Raw genomic sequence first — 17,109 nt, 5'->3', positions numbered from 1 at the left:
CTAATTTGCACAGAAACAATATAACCCACCAAAATCTAACTCTCTCTACACATATTATATCTGCCACACCTGCAGTGCACATGGTTTTGCCCAACTGCTAACAAATTTGCTGCTGCGATCAAGTCTGAATTGTCCCCTTAGTATCTACTTTCTCCAGACAATAACACCTTATACTACAGAAAGCATTAGGAGGTCCAGAGAATGGGGGTGGGGGAGGGGGGATTCTAATGACCAGATCACCCTATCTTTCCAACAGTACACAAAAGGGATATCCTTAGGCAGTTTGTCTCCTTTTCAAAATGTTACTGTATGTCTTTTTGGGTGACCATATTATTATTTACTTGCTTGGGTCTGAGAGGACTTGTGTATCTCTGTACAACCTATATTTTCATTTAGTGAATGCTTTTTTCTGCTTATTGTCTTTTTGTTAGTTTATATATTTTAAGTGTGCATCTTTCATAAAGTAAGTAGATTCTTAATTGCAAAAAATTATTTAATCAATTTAATCAATTCTCAAATAATTTTATGGTGTTGCAATCCAGAAGAATTGTTACTAGTACGGCAGCTGCTAATTTCTGAAAGGCTTTCTTTATATCTTTCCAAATGTGTTTTTATAGTTATATTAGTCTTTTTACCCTGAGTAATAGGATCATTCCCAACACACAAATATTAAGATCATGACAAATCAACAAAGTTAAACATTCTTTTTCGAATGTTTGCTTGGATTGATGTAATTTTTTTAGCATTTTAAACCATGTTTGAAGATATTGTGAAAAATGGCCCTCATTCCGAGTCGTTCGCTCGGTATTTTTCATCGCATCGCAGTGAAATTCCGCATAGTGCGCATGCGCAATATTCGCACTGCGACTGCGCCAAGTATCTTTGCTATGAAGATAGTATTTTTACTCACGGCTTTTTCCTCGCTCCGGCGATCGTAATGTGATTGACAGGAAATGGGTGTTACTGGGCGGAAACACGGCGTTTTATGGGCGTGTGGCTGAAAACGCTACCGTTTCCGGAAAAAACGCAGGAGTGGCCGGAGAAACGGGGGAGTGGTTGGGCGAACGCTGGGTGTGTTTGTGACGTCAAACCAGGAACGACAAGCACTGAACTGATCGCACAGGCAGAGTAAGTGTGGAGCTACTCTAAAACTGCTAAGTAGTTTGTGATCGCAATATTGCGAATACATCGGTCGCAATTTTAAGATGCTAAGATACACTCCCAGTAGGCGGCGGCTTAGCGTGTGTAACTCTGCTAAATTCGCCTTGCGACCGATCAACTCGGAATGAGGGCCAATGTATTAAGCCTGGAAAAGAGATAAAGCAGGTGATAAGTGTAAGGTGATAACTCCCCAGCCAATCACCTCCTAAATGTAATTTTTTAAACCCATAATGATTGACTGGTGCATTATTACCTTCCACTTCTCAATGCTGTATCACTTCTCCAGGCTTCATACATCTGCCCCACTCTACTTTATCCTCAACTTCAATTAGGGAAGATACAAAAGTTACCAGACACCAACATTCCCTACATTAGTCTAAAATTACTTTGAAACCCAAGCATTTAATGCCAGAGAGGATGTTTGCATGCATTAAAGTCATTCAGGAGATCTCAAAGAGGGAGGTACATGGTGGGCTGCTATCCCTGGAACACCAGGGATCTTACCAAAATTAGTGAGTGTCCTGGACATTTTCATGAAATTGGTAAGTATGAAGCAAATGGTTAAAGGGTTGACAAAAGAGGAAGGCTGGCAATGTGATGAAATATGATATGTGTAACCAGCAATTTGTGAGGGAACTGTATGTGATATAATGGCAGCTACTGGGAGCAGATGAAATGTGTGTGTGAAGGGTGTGAATCTCTGTGCAATACAAGATTAAAAACTCTGGGGTAATCTCTATGCAACAAATGGTTGGCAACTGAGAGGTTACCATTATGCAATATATGGCTGTCAATTGGAACTTATTAGCAACATCAGAACAGCAATGGAGTTTTGCTTTGTGAAATATATGACTGATAATGCTTTTTATTATTGTTCAAGGTATGCCATGTATCATGGGATATGTGCTCTTCAAACTCTTATTAGAGGCTGATTCCTTATATTCCTATACAAGTAATATGACTATAATTGTATTTTACCATAGCTTGCCATCTAAATATTCTAACTATTGCTTTAATGTTATGAGCCAGAAGCCATCAAGAAAGATCATCTCCATGCTGGGAGGGTCCTAACCTCTTAGAACAGCTGTGGATAACAACAAGTGTGTTTGAGATCAATATACAGCACTTACAGCTTAAGAGGCAATATAATCAGTGGTGGATTGTCCACTAGGCATGTGCCTAAGGGGGCCACTTGCTGGGGCCAGCACAGCATTCAGCAGCACACCTCCATGAGCAGCTGGTGGTTGCCCAAGGCACCAGGCCTTTGCTCTTGAGATGTTGCACCTGGCCTCCTGGTCCACTGCCATACTGGAGAAAGCTGAGAGAAAGCTGGAGAAAGCTGAGCAGAACACTGTCAACCAGGGAGAGTTTGACCAAGTGGAGAGAGGCCCAAGTGGCTTCAGCAGCTTTTGTCTGATTCTGGCCAGAATGTGAAAGAGGGGTTGGGGAAGGAGGCAGCTGTAGCACTCAGATGGGCAGATAGGAGATCCATGGATTGTGTTGGGAGGGAAATGCTTTGGGGTCGGAGGAGATAGGATGCACAAAGTCAGGATGGCTGCAAAAAGAACAGCAGTAGAAACCGTATGCTGAGTTTGGGCCTCCATAGCACAGACAGCCAATGAGAGCCCTCAGTGCTCTGTGATGTCTATCACTGTAGTCCCATTAGTACAGGATGACTGCCCTCCTCAGCCCACACTGTAGCTAGGCCACCCATGTAACAGTCATTCCCAGGCTTCCAGGTACCCTACTGTGCAGATGGTTGTATTGTATGGGGGTGTAAGGGCACAGCAGCTGCACCTCACCTCACATTATTATCTATTCTTTAGGGAGGGGGGAGGCACAGTGTAAACTATACTATGAAGGGGTACAAAATGTATGTATATATATATATATATAGAGTAGGTGCGGGCCGGCACTCCTCCCAATGGCTGGAATTTACCCTGGTGCCCTCTGGAAGAAATTTTGCATTGTCCCAATACAGAAGACAGCGGCACTCAGGGATTTTCAAAACAAATGGTTGTATTCAAAGTGTACAAGAAAGCCGACGTTTCGGGGCTCAACCGCCCCTTTGTCAAGGTGTGTAACAATAGGTAAAAACAAACACATACCTTATATCTAGAAGAAGCCCGCCAGTGCCCGTGCGTGGACCGGAGTCGCGGCTTCCCGATGTACTTCCGGTCCCTCTGTGATGACCTCACTACGGCTGCGTCTTTTGGTTGTCTAGGCAACCCTGACGCTCCTCCATGTACAGGTCCGTTCTGTTAGATACAAACATCGTGACAGAAGTGTATCCTCACTGCCTACAGAACCCACCACCTTATCACTGATTGTGGCGCACATCTCATGCCACCTGTTGGGCAACCCGGTCTATGTACATAAAGATCCATACATGACAGTGTTATACATATAGAGCGTCCTGCCATACCAGCTCCTAAAACTATAAGGCTACAGAGGCCTACCTCTAAGGGCCGTGTTGTGTATAGGGCTCAATAACCCAAATTAAGCAGCTGTCCCCCTTACGTGTAGTCTACAGTGTGTACACAAAAATAACACATGATGCTTGACGGCTATGACCTGTGCTTAGTGTACGGGTAATGCATCAAAATGTGATGAATGAAACACTGACCATATTCGATGTTGTGGGGTGTATAACACCTAGTAAACCTAAACCACTGCAAAAATAAAAATGAAAAATAAAAAATAAAAAACCAATACCCACACCTGTGCAATAAAAGCTCTATGGATATGTGGGGAAAAAACCAAGTGCACAAACAACAGGAGGTCAAACCTGTGGTTCCTGCCTGGTGATGTTAGGAGTGCCTCGCTAATGTGACCAGAAAAAATTATTTCCCAAAAATGTAGGTGTGTGAATGGACTACACTGGGGGGGGGGGGACTAGAAAACCCTAAGAGGGTTCTAGTGTTTAAGGCAGACAGTACCGAAGGGTTATGCTGGATTGTATGGGGCCTCAAAGAAACAAAAAACAAAAAACAAAATTGCGGGTAACTAGCCTACTGGTTACCTTAAGGGTTCATGAGAGGTGCGCCAGCAATAAACAAATTTCTTATTGGACAGTAGTCCAAACCGACAAGTATCTAATAGTCACACTAGACAGTATCCACTGGAGCAATGGACGGATACAAGATGACTCAAAGTCCTCGATCATTCGTTAGAGTAGCTTCAATATCTTAGAATTCTCTGGTGGCCGAATACATGATCTCATTTCTTCCTATTGACATGGAAGGACAGGTCACCGTCTTGGGGGTGTTTAGTGCAGACTTGCTTTACAGGAAGACATTCCACGAGAATTTCTCGTTTAATCCTCCCGGACTAACCGTGCCCAACTCATGGATCCACTTGGATTCTATTTGTAGAAGCTTGCGGTCACGGTCACCCCCTTTGGGGTTCCTGGGTACATGGTCAATGATCTGATGTTTCATGTCATTTAGGGAATGTCCTGCAGTTGCATAGTGACGTGCCACCTGCTGTTCTGATGGTTTACCTGACAGGGCCTGCTTAATTGCCGTCCTGTGTAGGGCCATTCTCTCCCGCATTGTCCTTATTGATTTACCTACATAAAATAACCCACAGGGGCATGTGAGTAGGTATACTATGTGCGTCGTTGTACACGACAACACATGTCTGCTATGGTATCTCTTCTCACTGTGAGGATGTTTAAAGGAAGTCCCTACTATCATGCTGGCACATGTTGTACATCCTAGGCACTTATAGCACCCTGGTGCCTTAGTCAAGAAGGAGGAAGATTTCTTCTCTACCTCCCTTTGAAACCCTGTGATGTCGGTGTGGATGATGATATCTTTGATGTTCCTTCCCCTGGAGAAGCACAGCATGGGTCTTTTACCCTTCAATGATGATAGCGTCTTATCAGTTGAAATAATCGGCCATAGAGCCCTAGTCGCTCTCTGAACTATTGGACTAGCGGTGTTGAAAGTATTTACAAATGGGATCACTGCTTTGGTGGGTTTGGGGGTGGATCTCAGGAGTGTATCTCTAGGGATCAGCATGACTTCTGCCTTTTGTTGTTGCAATTTATGTGGATCATAGCCCCTCCGCTCAAACTTCCTCGCCATCAGTTCTAACTCCTGGTCCAGGAGGGAGCGGTCGGTGATTATTCTGGAGGCCCTTATCATTTGCGACCTTGGAAGGCCGTCTATAAGTGGCTTAGGGTGGTGGCTGTTGGCTCGCAGCAATACATTTTTGTCCGTCGGTTTAGAGTAGAGACTGGTCGACAGTCTGCCTTCTGTGAGGGTCACTTTAACATCCAGATAATTTAATGTCTCACCATTGATTTGATGAGTATATTTGATTGTAGACTGTCTACTGTTAGTATCCGCCATCATTTGTTCAAAGGCCTCCCGACGCCCAGACCACAGTAAGAACAGGTCTATGTACCTGGTGAACATAAGTATATGCTGTGCTACTGCCTTGTTGTTAAAAAAGACTGACTGTTCTTCCTGGAACATGAAAATATTGGCGAACGATGGGGAGACATTGCTCCCAATCGCACACCCCGTTTTATGGTGATAGAATTTGCCATTAAAAAGAAAGAAATTCCTTTCAAGAGTCATGGTTAAGAGCTCCATGAAGAGGTCTATGTTAATGACTTCCATTTTTTCCGCAATTAAGAATTTCCTCATGGCACATAGACCTGCCTCGTGGGGGATGCTTGTATACAAACTATTGACGTCGATGACGCAAAGCAAGGTGTCTGGCGGCACCAACCCCACTTTGTTGATCCGCTCCAGGAAACTGGTGGTATCTTTGATGAAATTACGATGTTTCAAAATAAGAGGTTGCAAAATGCAGTCGAGGAAGATAGAAATCGGCTGAAAGATGGAATCTCTGGCCGCTATTATCGGCCTACCCGGCGGTGCGCTGGCATTCTTGTGTATCTTGGGTACTGAAAAGAGAATGGGGACCAAAGGATGATCCTGTTTAAGTGCTTCACATAACTTGGCAGATAGCTGACCCCTAAATTTAGCTTGATCTAGAAGCTGAAAAAATTCCTGTTGGTATCTAGCCGACGGATCCTGTGCCAATTCCTCGTACATACCTGCCCCTGCTAGTTGATTGTCAATTTCCTTGATATAGTCAGAGAGGTTTAGAATAACAAGGCCTACCGCCTTGTCCGCGGGACGGAACACAACGTCTCGGTATGCCCCAAGTTGCTTGAGAGCCACCCGTTCAGACCTGGATAGATTTTGGTGTGTGGTTGCCGAGGCAGCCATGTATTTAAGAACTGAATCATTCATTAATCTAGTAAAAGACTGTAAGGACGGATTGGTGGAAGGTGGATCGAAGATTGATTTATGCCGTATATTGTAAAATTTCTCATGTGGGGAATCTTTGGTCATGTCCGTGTTCCCTTCCAGATTGGTCAGCTGGAAGAATTCTTGTAGTCTCAGCTTACGTGGAAAAACGGTGTAACTCCATCTGCCACTTTAGGTCGTTAAAGGGATTGGTGGGTACAAAAGAAAGACCCTTTTCTAGAACTCTGAGTTCAATCTCTGAAAATGATCTGCTGGAAAGATTGTATACTAGCGATTCTTGTTGGCAGACCGCCCTCTTAATTCGCGTGCACTGCCCGCCCCGGCGGGTGGGCGTCCCCCTCTTTTTTTTTTTTTTGCCTAGACAACCAAAAGACGCAGCCGTACTGAGGTCATCACAGAGGGACCGGAAGTACAGCGGGAAGCCGCGACTCCGGTCCACGCACGGGCACTGGCGGGCATCTTCTAGATATAAGGTATGTGTTTGTTTTTACCTATTGTTACACACCTTGACAAAGGGGCGGGTGAGCCCCGAAACGTTGGCTTTCTTGTACACTTTGAATACAACCATTTGTTTTGAAAATCCCTGAGTGCCGATGTCTTCTGTATTGGGACTTTATATATATATATATATATATATATATATATATATATAGAAATCCTGTATAGAGTGCACTCACCAGACGGATTCTGTAGCCAACAGGGTTTTAATAGGACATCACGTACAATATCATACCGACGTTTCGGTCCTTATTAGGACCTTTGTCAAGGTTCAATAGATACCCATACAGCTTATCTATATATAGCCATCACCTTAATTACAAAGTATGTAGAAAAACCTGACACAGAACATATATAACATACACACAAACAAACATACACTTAGTATAGTGTTTAATCAGATCCACTTACATTCTCAGGTATACCTCTCATCCATCCCGTGTATTAACCGGGAGGACCGTTGCTCATTGCTTCCCGCCTCGCCCGTTGTCGCTGCTGAACCGCACGCTGGGGGAGGCGGAAGTGCTAGCAGCACTGTTTGGAGCGCACCCACGTGTTCCCGTCACGTGGTGCACTCAACATCCAATAACGTCTATGATGGTACTTGCACGTTACGTACGCGTCATCACGTCTAGCGTATATCTCATCGCGTCATGTGACACACTCGTCGCCCGGTGACGCCGTCACCTAGCAACCAGAATAGTATGTTTACATAATAAACTACATAGCAACCAAGAGCCGGTATATCCATCTTCGATACTTATTGCACATTGTAAGCGGGACTGAAGGCCACTAGATAAAACGATCGGAGGACATAATCCGCATTGAGATCCATATACAACACATCAATCACTAGACATAGTATGGATCATGCACAGAGATAGGTGAACACAGGCCGGAACACACCAACCATTGAATCCAAACAAAAAATAATAATAAAAAATAAAAAATGCAAAAAATAAAAAATAATAATCATAGGCTCTATTCCACAGCGGGGCCTTGAGTCCAACATAAGATGTCCACAGCCAAATTTTATAGAAAGATGCTGTAATGTACTGCATCATTGAGACCCTTTGGGTAGACAGTATCTAATCTCTGTATCCAATATGCCTCACGGCGTAGAAGAATCTTGGCACGATCACCACCCCTAGAGAGCGGTGGTATTCTGTCTATCACCATATATTGTAGAGCTGTCAATTGGTGTTGATGTTGTACAAAATGACGTGCTACTGGTTTATCCGATCCACCAGCTTTTAATGCCAATCTGATATTTGAACGATGGTTGGTAATTCGTTCGCGGAATGACCTGATCGTCTTACCCACGTATACAAGTGAGCATGGGCATATCAGAATATAAATCACATAATCAGATGTGCACGTCAATCGGTGTTGTATTGATATCCGTCTACCATCATGGGGGTGTGGAAAGCTGTCTCCTGTTAACATACTTCTACAGGTTGTACAATTCGCACACTTATAGCATCCCAATTTCCTACTGGGTAGCCAGTTATCTATTTCTTTGCCAACCGACTGTTCAGGGCGCATGAGCATATTCCGTAGGTTCAGTCCACCGTCTGTATGCAATCAGCGGTTGCTTAGGAAGCGCCTCCTTAAGTACACCATCAGTAGCCACAATGCCCCAATTTTTCTTAATGGCAGATCGTGTGGCAAAACTGCCAGTATCATATGTGGTAAGAAACACAAAAGGATTTTTACTGTTTTCCGGCACGGATCTCTTGCCAACCTTATGGCGATGTTCAGCCATTTTCAGGCATCATTCGATAATGTCAGGGTGATATCCCCTATCCAGGAAGCGATGTTGCATTTCTGTAAGTTGGTCTTTAAGGATCTCTGTATCCGAATTATTCCTCATCACTCTGATAAACTGGGAAATTGGTAAGCTCTCTTTAAGTGGCTTTGGATGGTAACTGCTGTAATGTAACAGTGTGTTCTGGTCTGTGACCTTCCTATACAATTTAAATCCATAACCCCTATCTGTGGCAAACACGGTAACATCCAAGAAGTTAATGCTTTTAGAGTCACACTCCATAGTAAATCTAATCGGTGTATCTAGTTGATTGAGGTGCGATACCATACTCTCCAGTGCAGTTCTGTCACCAGACCATAATAGAAATATATCGTCAATATAGCGTTTGTAGTAACCGATACTACCCCCAAACATCGGTAATATGTAATGTTGTTCATATTCATCCATATACAGATTTGCATACGCCGGGGCTATGTTACTCCCCATCGCGGTCCCAGATGTTTGGAGGTAGTATCGGTCACCAAACTTAAAATAATTACACGTCAGTGTCATATCAAGTAACTCCAGCAAAAATTCAATCGGTGGGTTGTGTTGTTGAGTTCTTACTAATGCTTTCTTTACGGCAGCCATACCTGCTTGATGAGGTATGACCGTATACAAGGAGGACACGTCCATAGTCACAAGTAACCAGTTTTCATCATACCCTTTAATAGATTTTAATCCAGCAATGAAGTCATTAGTGTCCTTAATGTAACTTTCTATTTGTCTCACACATGGTTGCAGGTAGGTGTCAAGATATCGTGCAACTGGTTGGAATAATGATCCCCTGGCAGATATAACTGGTCTGCCAGGGGGAGCATCAATACACTTGTGCACTTTTGATAAAGTATACAAAATCGGACATATAGGGAAATCAGTATGCATAAAGGATGACACAGTTTCAGTGATGACACCCATATTGGATGCAATGTCCAACACCGTATCTAGTTTCTTTTTGAACAGTGGCATAGGGTCACTCTCAAGGACCCTGTAGGTACACTCATCGCCAAATTGTCGTAGAATTTCCTTATTATATGCTACTGTATCCTGAAGCACAACCGCCCCACCCATGTCTGCTGGACGTATCGTAATTGTTGGATTTTCTTTCAATTGTTTAAGAGCAATCTTTTCTGCTTTACTGAGATTGGGTCTACCCTTAATAGAATTAGTCATAGAGTCAGTCACCGATTGATCCATCATACGTGTAAAGGTCTTAATATTGATATTATTTGATGGAGGATCATAGGTGCTTTTCTTTTTGAACACAGAGTCCGGTATATCACGTTTATTATCCCCAAATTTTTCTTTAAGCTTTAAATTACGAGCCGAACAATAGTTGTCTATTTTCCACCTCATTGGACTGAAGTGTACAGTAGGGATAAAGGACAAACCACGTGATAAAACCTTTTCCTGGTCAATACTTAATGCTATGGATGAAATATTGATTATTTCACTCGTGGGTTCTTTGGAGGTTTTTTTGCATTTTTTTGTAGGACCCCCTCCTTGGGTGGGGCCTTTGGTGTCTAACTGTACCGGGTCTAGTTGTGATCGAGTGGCCACCCGAGAAAAAGGCGGGCGTTGATTACTTCTCAGATCAAAGTTGTCTCTGTCTGAACTAGAGGCAGTGGAGTATTGATCAAACTGATATTGGCCCTTTCTGGATCTAAACTCACGTGATTTACAGAGGGGGAAATCATTCCCTACCAGCCATCCATATACCCTGTGGTCACGATAATCCCTTTCCACTTTCTCAAGTTTATTGCGTTTAAAGTTAATTATATCTGTTTTATATTTATCTACTTGCGTGTTTAGTTTAGCGAGCCAATCCTCAGTTTTGTCACACTGGAGTACATTCTCAAGCTGATCCTTATTAGAGCTTAGATCATTCCTTACTTTTTTGAGTTCAACACCGACCTCTTCTATTACCAATAACATAAGATCTAATGAACATTTGTTCAGGATCCCACACCATCGGCTGCAAAACACAGGGTTATTGCGGCCGATGGTGGGGATATTCCGAACCCGGAACCCACGTGGAATTTGTTTCTTCCGAAAATAGTCGGAAAGAAACTGTCCATGTAAAAGTAAATCAATTTCACGCTTATTGAAATTTAGTAATTTATAATATACATCAATAGCTTTCTCTCCTGGGATAGCACCAAAGTCAGTCAGATTAAAGAGAAGGCGTTCAGCATCATCATCCGTATAAGACACCTGTCCATACTCTGCATTGGACAGGAGTTCCGGATTCACTAAATTCTCCATTTCAATTTCACTATACCAGTCAGATATTCTATAGGATGTACCAATGTCGCCACAGATTAAGGGAAAAAAACACTAATACAAAAAATCACCTAACAAGAGTACTGATTAAAGATAAGAAAAATAAGAAAAATAAGAAAAAATCAAAAACAAGAAAAAACAATAATCCAATCAGAATAAAGTCCAATTTCTCACAGTGGATAAGAGTCCAACAACCATATGTCTGCACCTTTGTATCATACTCATTTAATCAATAGCCACATTAAATATAAATATTTAAAAAATCAAATTTAAGCCTTGGGTGCACAACAAAAAATCTGTATAGCTTCCAATAGGACAGTCTTACAGAGATCCAGAAAAAATGAAGTTGTCTGCACTCACAATTCAAGATAATTATTGCTGGGGTGTCACTCAATATTTCATTGGGTCAAAGAAGCATTCCTTTTTCCATGAATACATAGAATTCCTGTATAGAGTGCACTCACCAGACGGATTCTGTAGCCAACAGGGTTTTAATAGGACATCATGTACAATATCATACCGACGTTTCGGTCCTTATTAGAACCTTTGTCAAGGTTCAATAGATACCCATACAGCTTATCTATATATAGCCATCACCTTAATTACAAAGTATGTAGAAAAACCTGACACAGAACATATATAACATACACACAAACAAACAAACAAACAAACATACACTTAGTATAGTGTTTAATCAGGCCCACTTACATTCTCAGGTATACCTCTCATCCATCCCGTGTATTAACCGGGAGGACCGTTGCTCATTGCTTCCCATCTCGCCCGTTGTCGCTGCTGAACCGCACGCTGGGGGAGGCGGAAGTGCTAGCAGCACTGTTTGGAGCGCACCCACGTGTTCCCGTCACATGGTGCACTCAACATCCAATAATGTCTATGATGGTATTTGCACGTTACGTACGCGTCATCACGTCTAGCGTATATCTCATCGCGTCATGTAACACACTTGTCGCCCGGTGACGCCGTCACCTAGCAACCAGAACAGTATGTTTACATAATAAACTACATAGCAACCAAGAGCCGGTATACCCAAAGCCACTTAAAGAGAGCTTACCAATTTCCCAGTTTATCAGAGTGATGAGGAATAATTCGGATACAGAGATCCTTAAAGACCAACTTACAGAAATGCAACATCGCTTCCTGGATAGGGGATATCACCCTGACATTATCGAATGATGCCTGAAAATGGCTGAACATCGCCATAAGGTTGGCAAGAGATCCGTGCCGGAAAACAGTAAAAATCCTTTTGTGTTTCTTACCACATATGATACTAGCAGTTTTGCCACACGATCTGCCATTAAGAAAAATTGGGGCATTGTGGCTACTGATGGTGTACTTAAGGAGGCGCTTCCTAAGCAACCGCTGATTGCATACAGACGGGGACCGAACCTACGGAATATGCTCATGCGCCCTGAACAGTCGGTTGGCAAAGAAATAGATAACTGGCTACCCAGTAGGAAATTGGGATGCTATAAGTGCCCGAATTGTACAACCTGTAGAAGTATGTTAACAGGAGACAGCTTTCCACACCCCCATGATGGTAGACGGATATCAATACACCGATTGACGTGCACATCTGATTATGTGATTTATATTCTGATATGCCCATGCTCACTTGTATACGTGGGTTAAACGATCAGGTCATTCCGCGAACGAATTACCAACCATCGTTCAAATATCAGATTGGCATTAAAAGCTGGTGGATCGGATAAACCAGTAGCACGTCATTTTGTACAACATCAACACCAATTGACAGCTCTACAATATATGGTGATAGACAGAATACCACCGCTCTCTAGGGGTGGTGATCGTGCCAAGATTCTTCTACGCCGTGAGGCATATTGGATACAGAGATTAGATACTGTCTACCCAAAGGGTCTCAATGATGCAGTACATTACAGCATCTTTCTATAAAATTTGGCTGTGGACATCTTCTGTTGGACTCAATGCCCCGCTGTGGAATAGAGCCTATGATTATTATTATTTTATTTTTTGCATTTTTTATTTTTTATTATTATTTTTTGTTTGGATTCAATGGTTGGTGTGTTCCGGCCTGTGTTCACCTATCTCTGTGCATGATCCATACTATGTCTAGTGATTGATGTGTTGTATATGGATCTCAATGCGGATTATGTCCTCCAATCGTTTTATCTAGTGGCCTTCAGTCCCGCTTACAATGTGCAATAAGTATCGAAGATGGGTATACCGGCTCTTGGTTGCTATGTAGTTTATTATGTAAACATACTATTCTGGTTGCTAGGTGACGGCGTCACCGGGCGACGAGTGTGTCACATGACGCGATGAGATATACGCTAGACGTGATGACGCATACGTAACGTGCAAGTACCATCATAGACGTTATTGGATGTTGAGTGCACCACGTGACGGGAACACGTGGGTGCGCTCCAAACAGTGCTGCTAGCACTTCCGCCTTCCCCAGCGTGCGGTTCAGCAGCGACAACGGGTGAGGCGGGAAGCAATGAGCAACGGTCCTCCCGGTTAATACACGGGATGGATGAGAGGTATACCTGAGAATGTAAGTGGGCCTGATTAAACACTATACTAAGTGTATGTTTGTTTGTTTGTGTGTATGTTATATATGTTCTGTGTCGGGTTTTTCTACATACTTTGTAATTAAGGTGATGGCTATATATAGATAAGCTGTATGGGTATCTATTGAACCTTGACAAAGGTCCTAATAAGGACCGAAACGTCGGTATGATATTGTACATGATTTCCTATTAAAACCCTGTTGGCTACAGAATCCGTCTTGTGAGTGCACTCTATACAGGAATTCTATGTATTCATGGAAAAAGGAATGCTTCTTTGACCCAATGAAATATTGAGTGACACCCCAGCAATAATTATCTTGAATTGCGAGTGCAGACAACTTCATTCTTTCTATATATATATATATATATATATATAAAATATTATTTTTTTCATGTATTTTCCAGTGAAGGGGTGGGAGCAGCCATAAAGTTGTGCCTAGGGGCATCCTGTCCCCTAAATTTGTCTCTGAATATAAGGAGAATAATCAGAGTCCTGCATCTTTGTACATGCACAAAGGAGAAAACTCTGACTAGTTTTACCCAAAATATAGATGTTTGTGTTCTTGATTACATTTTTCAGAATCTGGTAACTTTAGAACAATCCATTAATATGATAAATATATCAAGTAAACATTGAGGATTTTTTTTTGTATTTTTAAGGCTTCAGTATTGTTAGTATAGACAAACTCGTTTTTATTCTCACCCATTCCACTAGTAGAGAATGGTACAATTTGGATGCAAAGGTTCCAAAATTTGGAATAGACATTCAGGTTCATACTTAATATAATAGAAGCTAACAAGTCAGTTTGTTTTAATTCTAGACCTGCAAGCAATAGAGGATAAGTAATAGCATTTCCTGGGAAAGGGTGTCTGTGGTTAAAAAAAAAAGAAAATAAATCAATACTCTTGAAATACCAATAACAATGAACAATAGCTTCTAGTCAGCTCTGTGGCAAGCAACAACAACAGACATTTCATCTTCAAGTCCTGTCAAATTTTTTATCTATGAGCAAATGTTAATAATAGTGCCTTTAGTTATGCTAGCATACATTTTAGGCTTATTGATACTTTAATAAGGCTACGTAATGTACCACATTACTGGCTTAATACATTTATGCATAATGTACAAAAATAAAACAATTTCTTCAACAATGTATAATTCTATCCGAGTCCTATTAAACTGGCCTCCAAAAATGTCTACTCTTAGCTACAGTAATTGGCATGAACACCTTGACCTTATCAATGATCTCTTGATTGTGGATTGTGATAATTCCTTCTGCTTTCCCTCCATTTCCACCCTTACTGGTTTCAGTGTAGGTTATAAGAGGATAAGAGGAGGGAAACCTTATAAAAGCCCAACAAATCAGTATTAAATTGAAGCTGTATAAATTAATTATCACATAAATATGGATGGGGATGGTGTTTTACAAATTACATAGATTTTGTTTTGAAATTATAGTTTATCTTATTTTGCCAGAGAACCTAGTACCCTATTTCAGTTCATGTGTTTTAATTTGACCTTCCAATGTACACAAAATAGGAAGACAGTAGTAACAATAATTAGTAGCCATAGCCCTTGATGGATTTCTGGCCTATTGCAAAACTTGGGTAGAGATTCAGCAACACCCTTGTAACTTCAGTGCCCACCAACTGCACATATGACTTTTAGAAAGGAACTTATATGGAGATAATTTGGTGTCTGGAATGGATAGAGGAGCCTTGAAGGGTGGGGCAGGAATTTGTGTTCCCCATAGCTCTGTGTACACACAGAATATCTGCCAGTAGTCATAACAGTAGAAAACATATTCTTGCTTCATTTATTCAAACAATCTCCCTTCAAGCACATACTTTTATTTAGAAGTATTTCTCTTGGAAAATAAAGCTCTATTTTGGTGTTTGCCTATATGTAATCTTATACCAGTGCTGTATTATTAGTTATTCATTTAAATATTACTTTTTTGGAAAGGAATTTTGTAATAAAGTTTTAAGTTAAAACCCAAATGTAAAAAAAATAATATTTATTAGTGTGCACAGCACGTATATTCATTTTATGGTGAGATAATACAGCAACTTAAACAAGCTTATTGATGGCAGTTTGCTTCATGGCAGAGTGTTGCTCTGTAAGCATAAACTGCACAGGGAAAATATCAGAAAGGTTGTGCAGTAGCTTTCTCTCCAGACAACTATTATTTTCAAGCATTAGGGGGAAAAAAGCACGGTAATAAATTCATCCATTTTGAGTGTTCCAGTACACCATACCTGCTTATAAAATTGACATCCATTTTGCTAATCCAGTGTAGCATCATATCTTTTGCTAACACATGTGAATAATTCCTTTGAAATATGTTCTTAACTGTAAAATGACATAAATCATTTTGAAACTGAGGAAAAAAATAATTTTATTCAATGTTGTGTGGGAGGAATCATATTGGTTCTCATAGCAGCAAACCTCTGTGCCATTCACATAAATGTCTCAGCATGCTAGTTCCTTAGACTGTTACTCATCAAGCAAGTAGTAAAAAGTTTTCTAAACTGGCTGTGTCATTTCTTTTCAGGTTAGATTGTATGCACGACCTGATGCAGTCAGAAGAGGATCCGGGGACTACGCACTTAATATCACAAAAAGACTTTTGGAATTCTATGAAGACTATTTCAAGGTTGCATATTCCTTGCCAAAATTAGGTAAGGGAAAACAAATGTATATTTTCAATGTTATGTATTTTCTTTTCCAGTGTTATATTAGCAAATATTTGTTTTTCCTCTATTTATATTTTGTTCTGTGTTTGCTTAACATTTTTCTAAAGAATCTGACACTTCTGTACCAATTTGCACATTGGCAAGCAGAAAAGATAACAGATAATGGAGATAAAAGATTATGCTATAATTTATTTTATTAACCAGTTATACGCACTGAAACATGTGTCATCTAATATTTAATTGACTGTGTTTTTATGGCTTAACGGTTACTTTAAAATTGTGTAGAAAAGTACTAGGAATTTTGCCAAATGAAACTAGCAAGTCTGCAGTCTTATACTGTAGGTTTTTGGGAAGTAAAATATCCACTTTCCATCACTGACTTTAATAATCCTGCTCTTTTATTGTTTATTTACAAGCAGACACATAAGTAGAAAAGCTGTAATGTAAACTTTGGCAAAATCATCACAATTTCAAAAAAAAAGTGTTACATTTTCACTGTTTGATAACTTATTAAAGAAAAGAAATATTAAAAAATAAAATAATCTAGGTAATATGTTTTGACATTGTAAGTGTTAAGTCTTGTGTGGACTGCATTAATGTATTCTTTTCCACATTTACTGCTAATATGCAGGGCATCATAAGATAGGTATTAAAATGTATAGAAGAAGAGTTTTATTTGCAATCAAGAAGAAACTTTCATCTATGTACAGGCAGGGGTGTAGCGAGGGAGGCTCTGGTGGAGCATGAGCTCTGTGCAGGGGCTGGCTGTCAACTTTCAGCCTGGGGGGCAGACTCAAGCAAGTGG

The 17,109-nt window shown here is 41.0% G+C and overlaps 1 protein-coding gene across 1 annotated transcript in view; it reads left to right on the top strand.

The window, feature by feature from the left end:
- The window catches only part of TRHDE (thyrotropin releasing hormone degrading enzyme), a 992,175-nt gene that overhangs the window by 372,061 nt on the left and 603,005 nt on the right, over positions 1–17,109 (top strand). The window contains exon 3 of the mRNA XM_063927453.1: positions 16,163–16,289. Coding sequence (XP_063783523.1) covers positions 16,163–16,289 — 127 coding nt within the window. The remainder of the gene's footprint in view (positions 1–16,162; positions 16,290–17,109) is intronic.

This window comes from Pseudophryne corroboree, chromosome 6, assembly GCF_028390025.1.
Source record: "Pseudophryne corroboree isolate aPseCor3 chromosome 6, aPseCor3.hap2, whole genome shotgun sequence".
Lineage (NCBI taxonomy): Eukaryota > Metazoa > Chordata > Amphibia > Anura > Myobatrachidae > Pseudophryne > Pseudophryne corroboree.
This window is presented reverse-complemented; position numbering and strand designations above follow the sequence as displayed.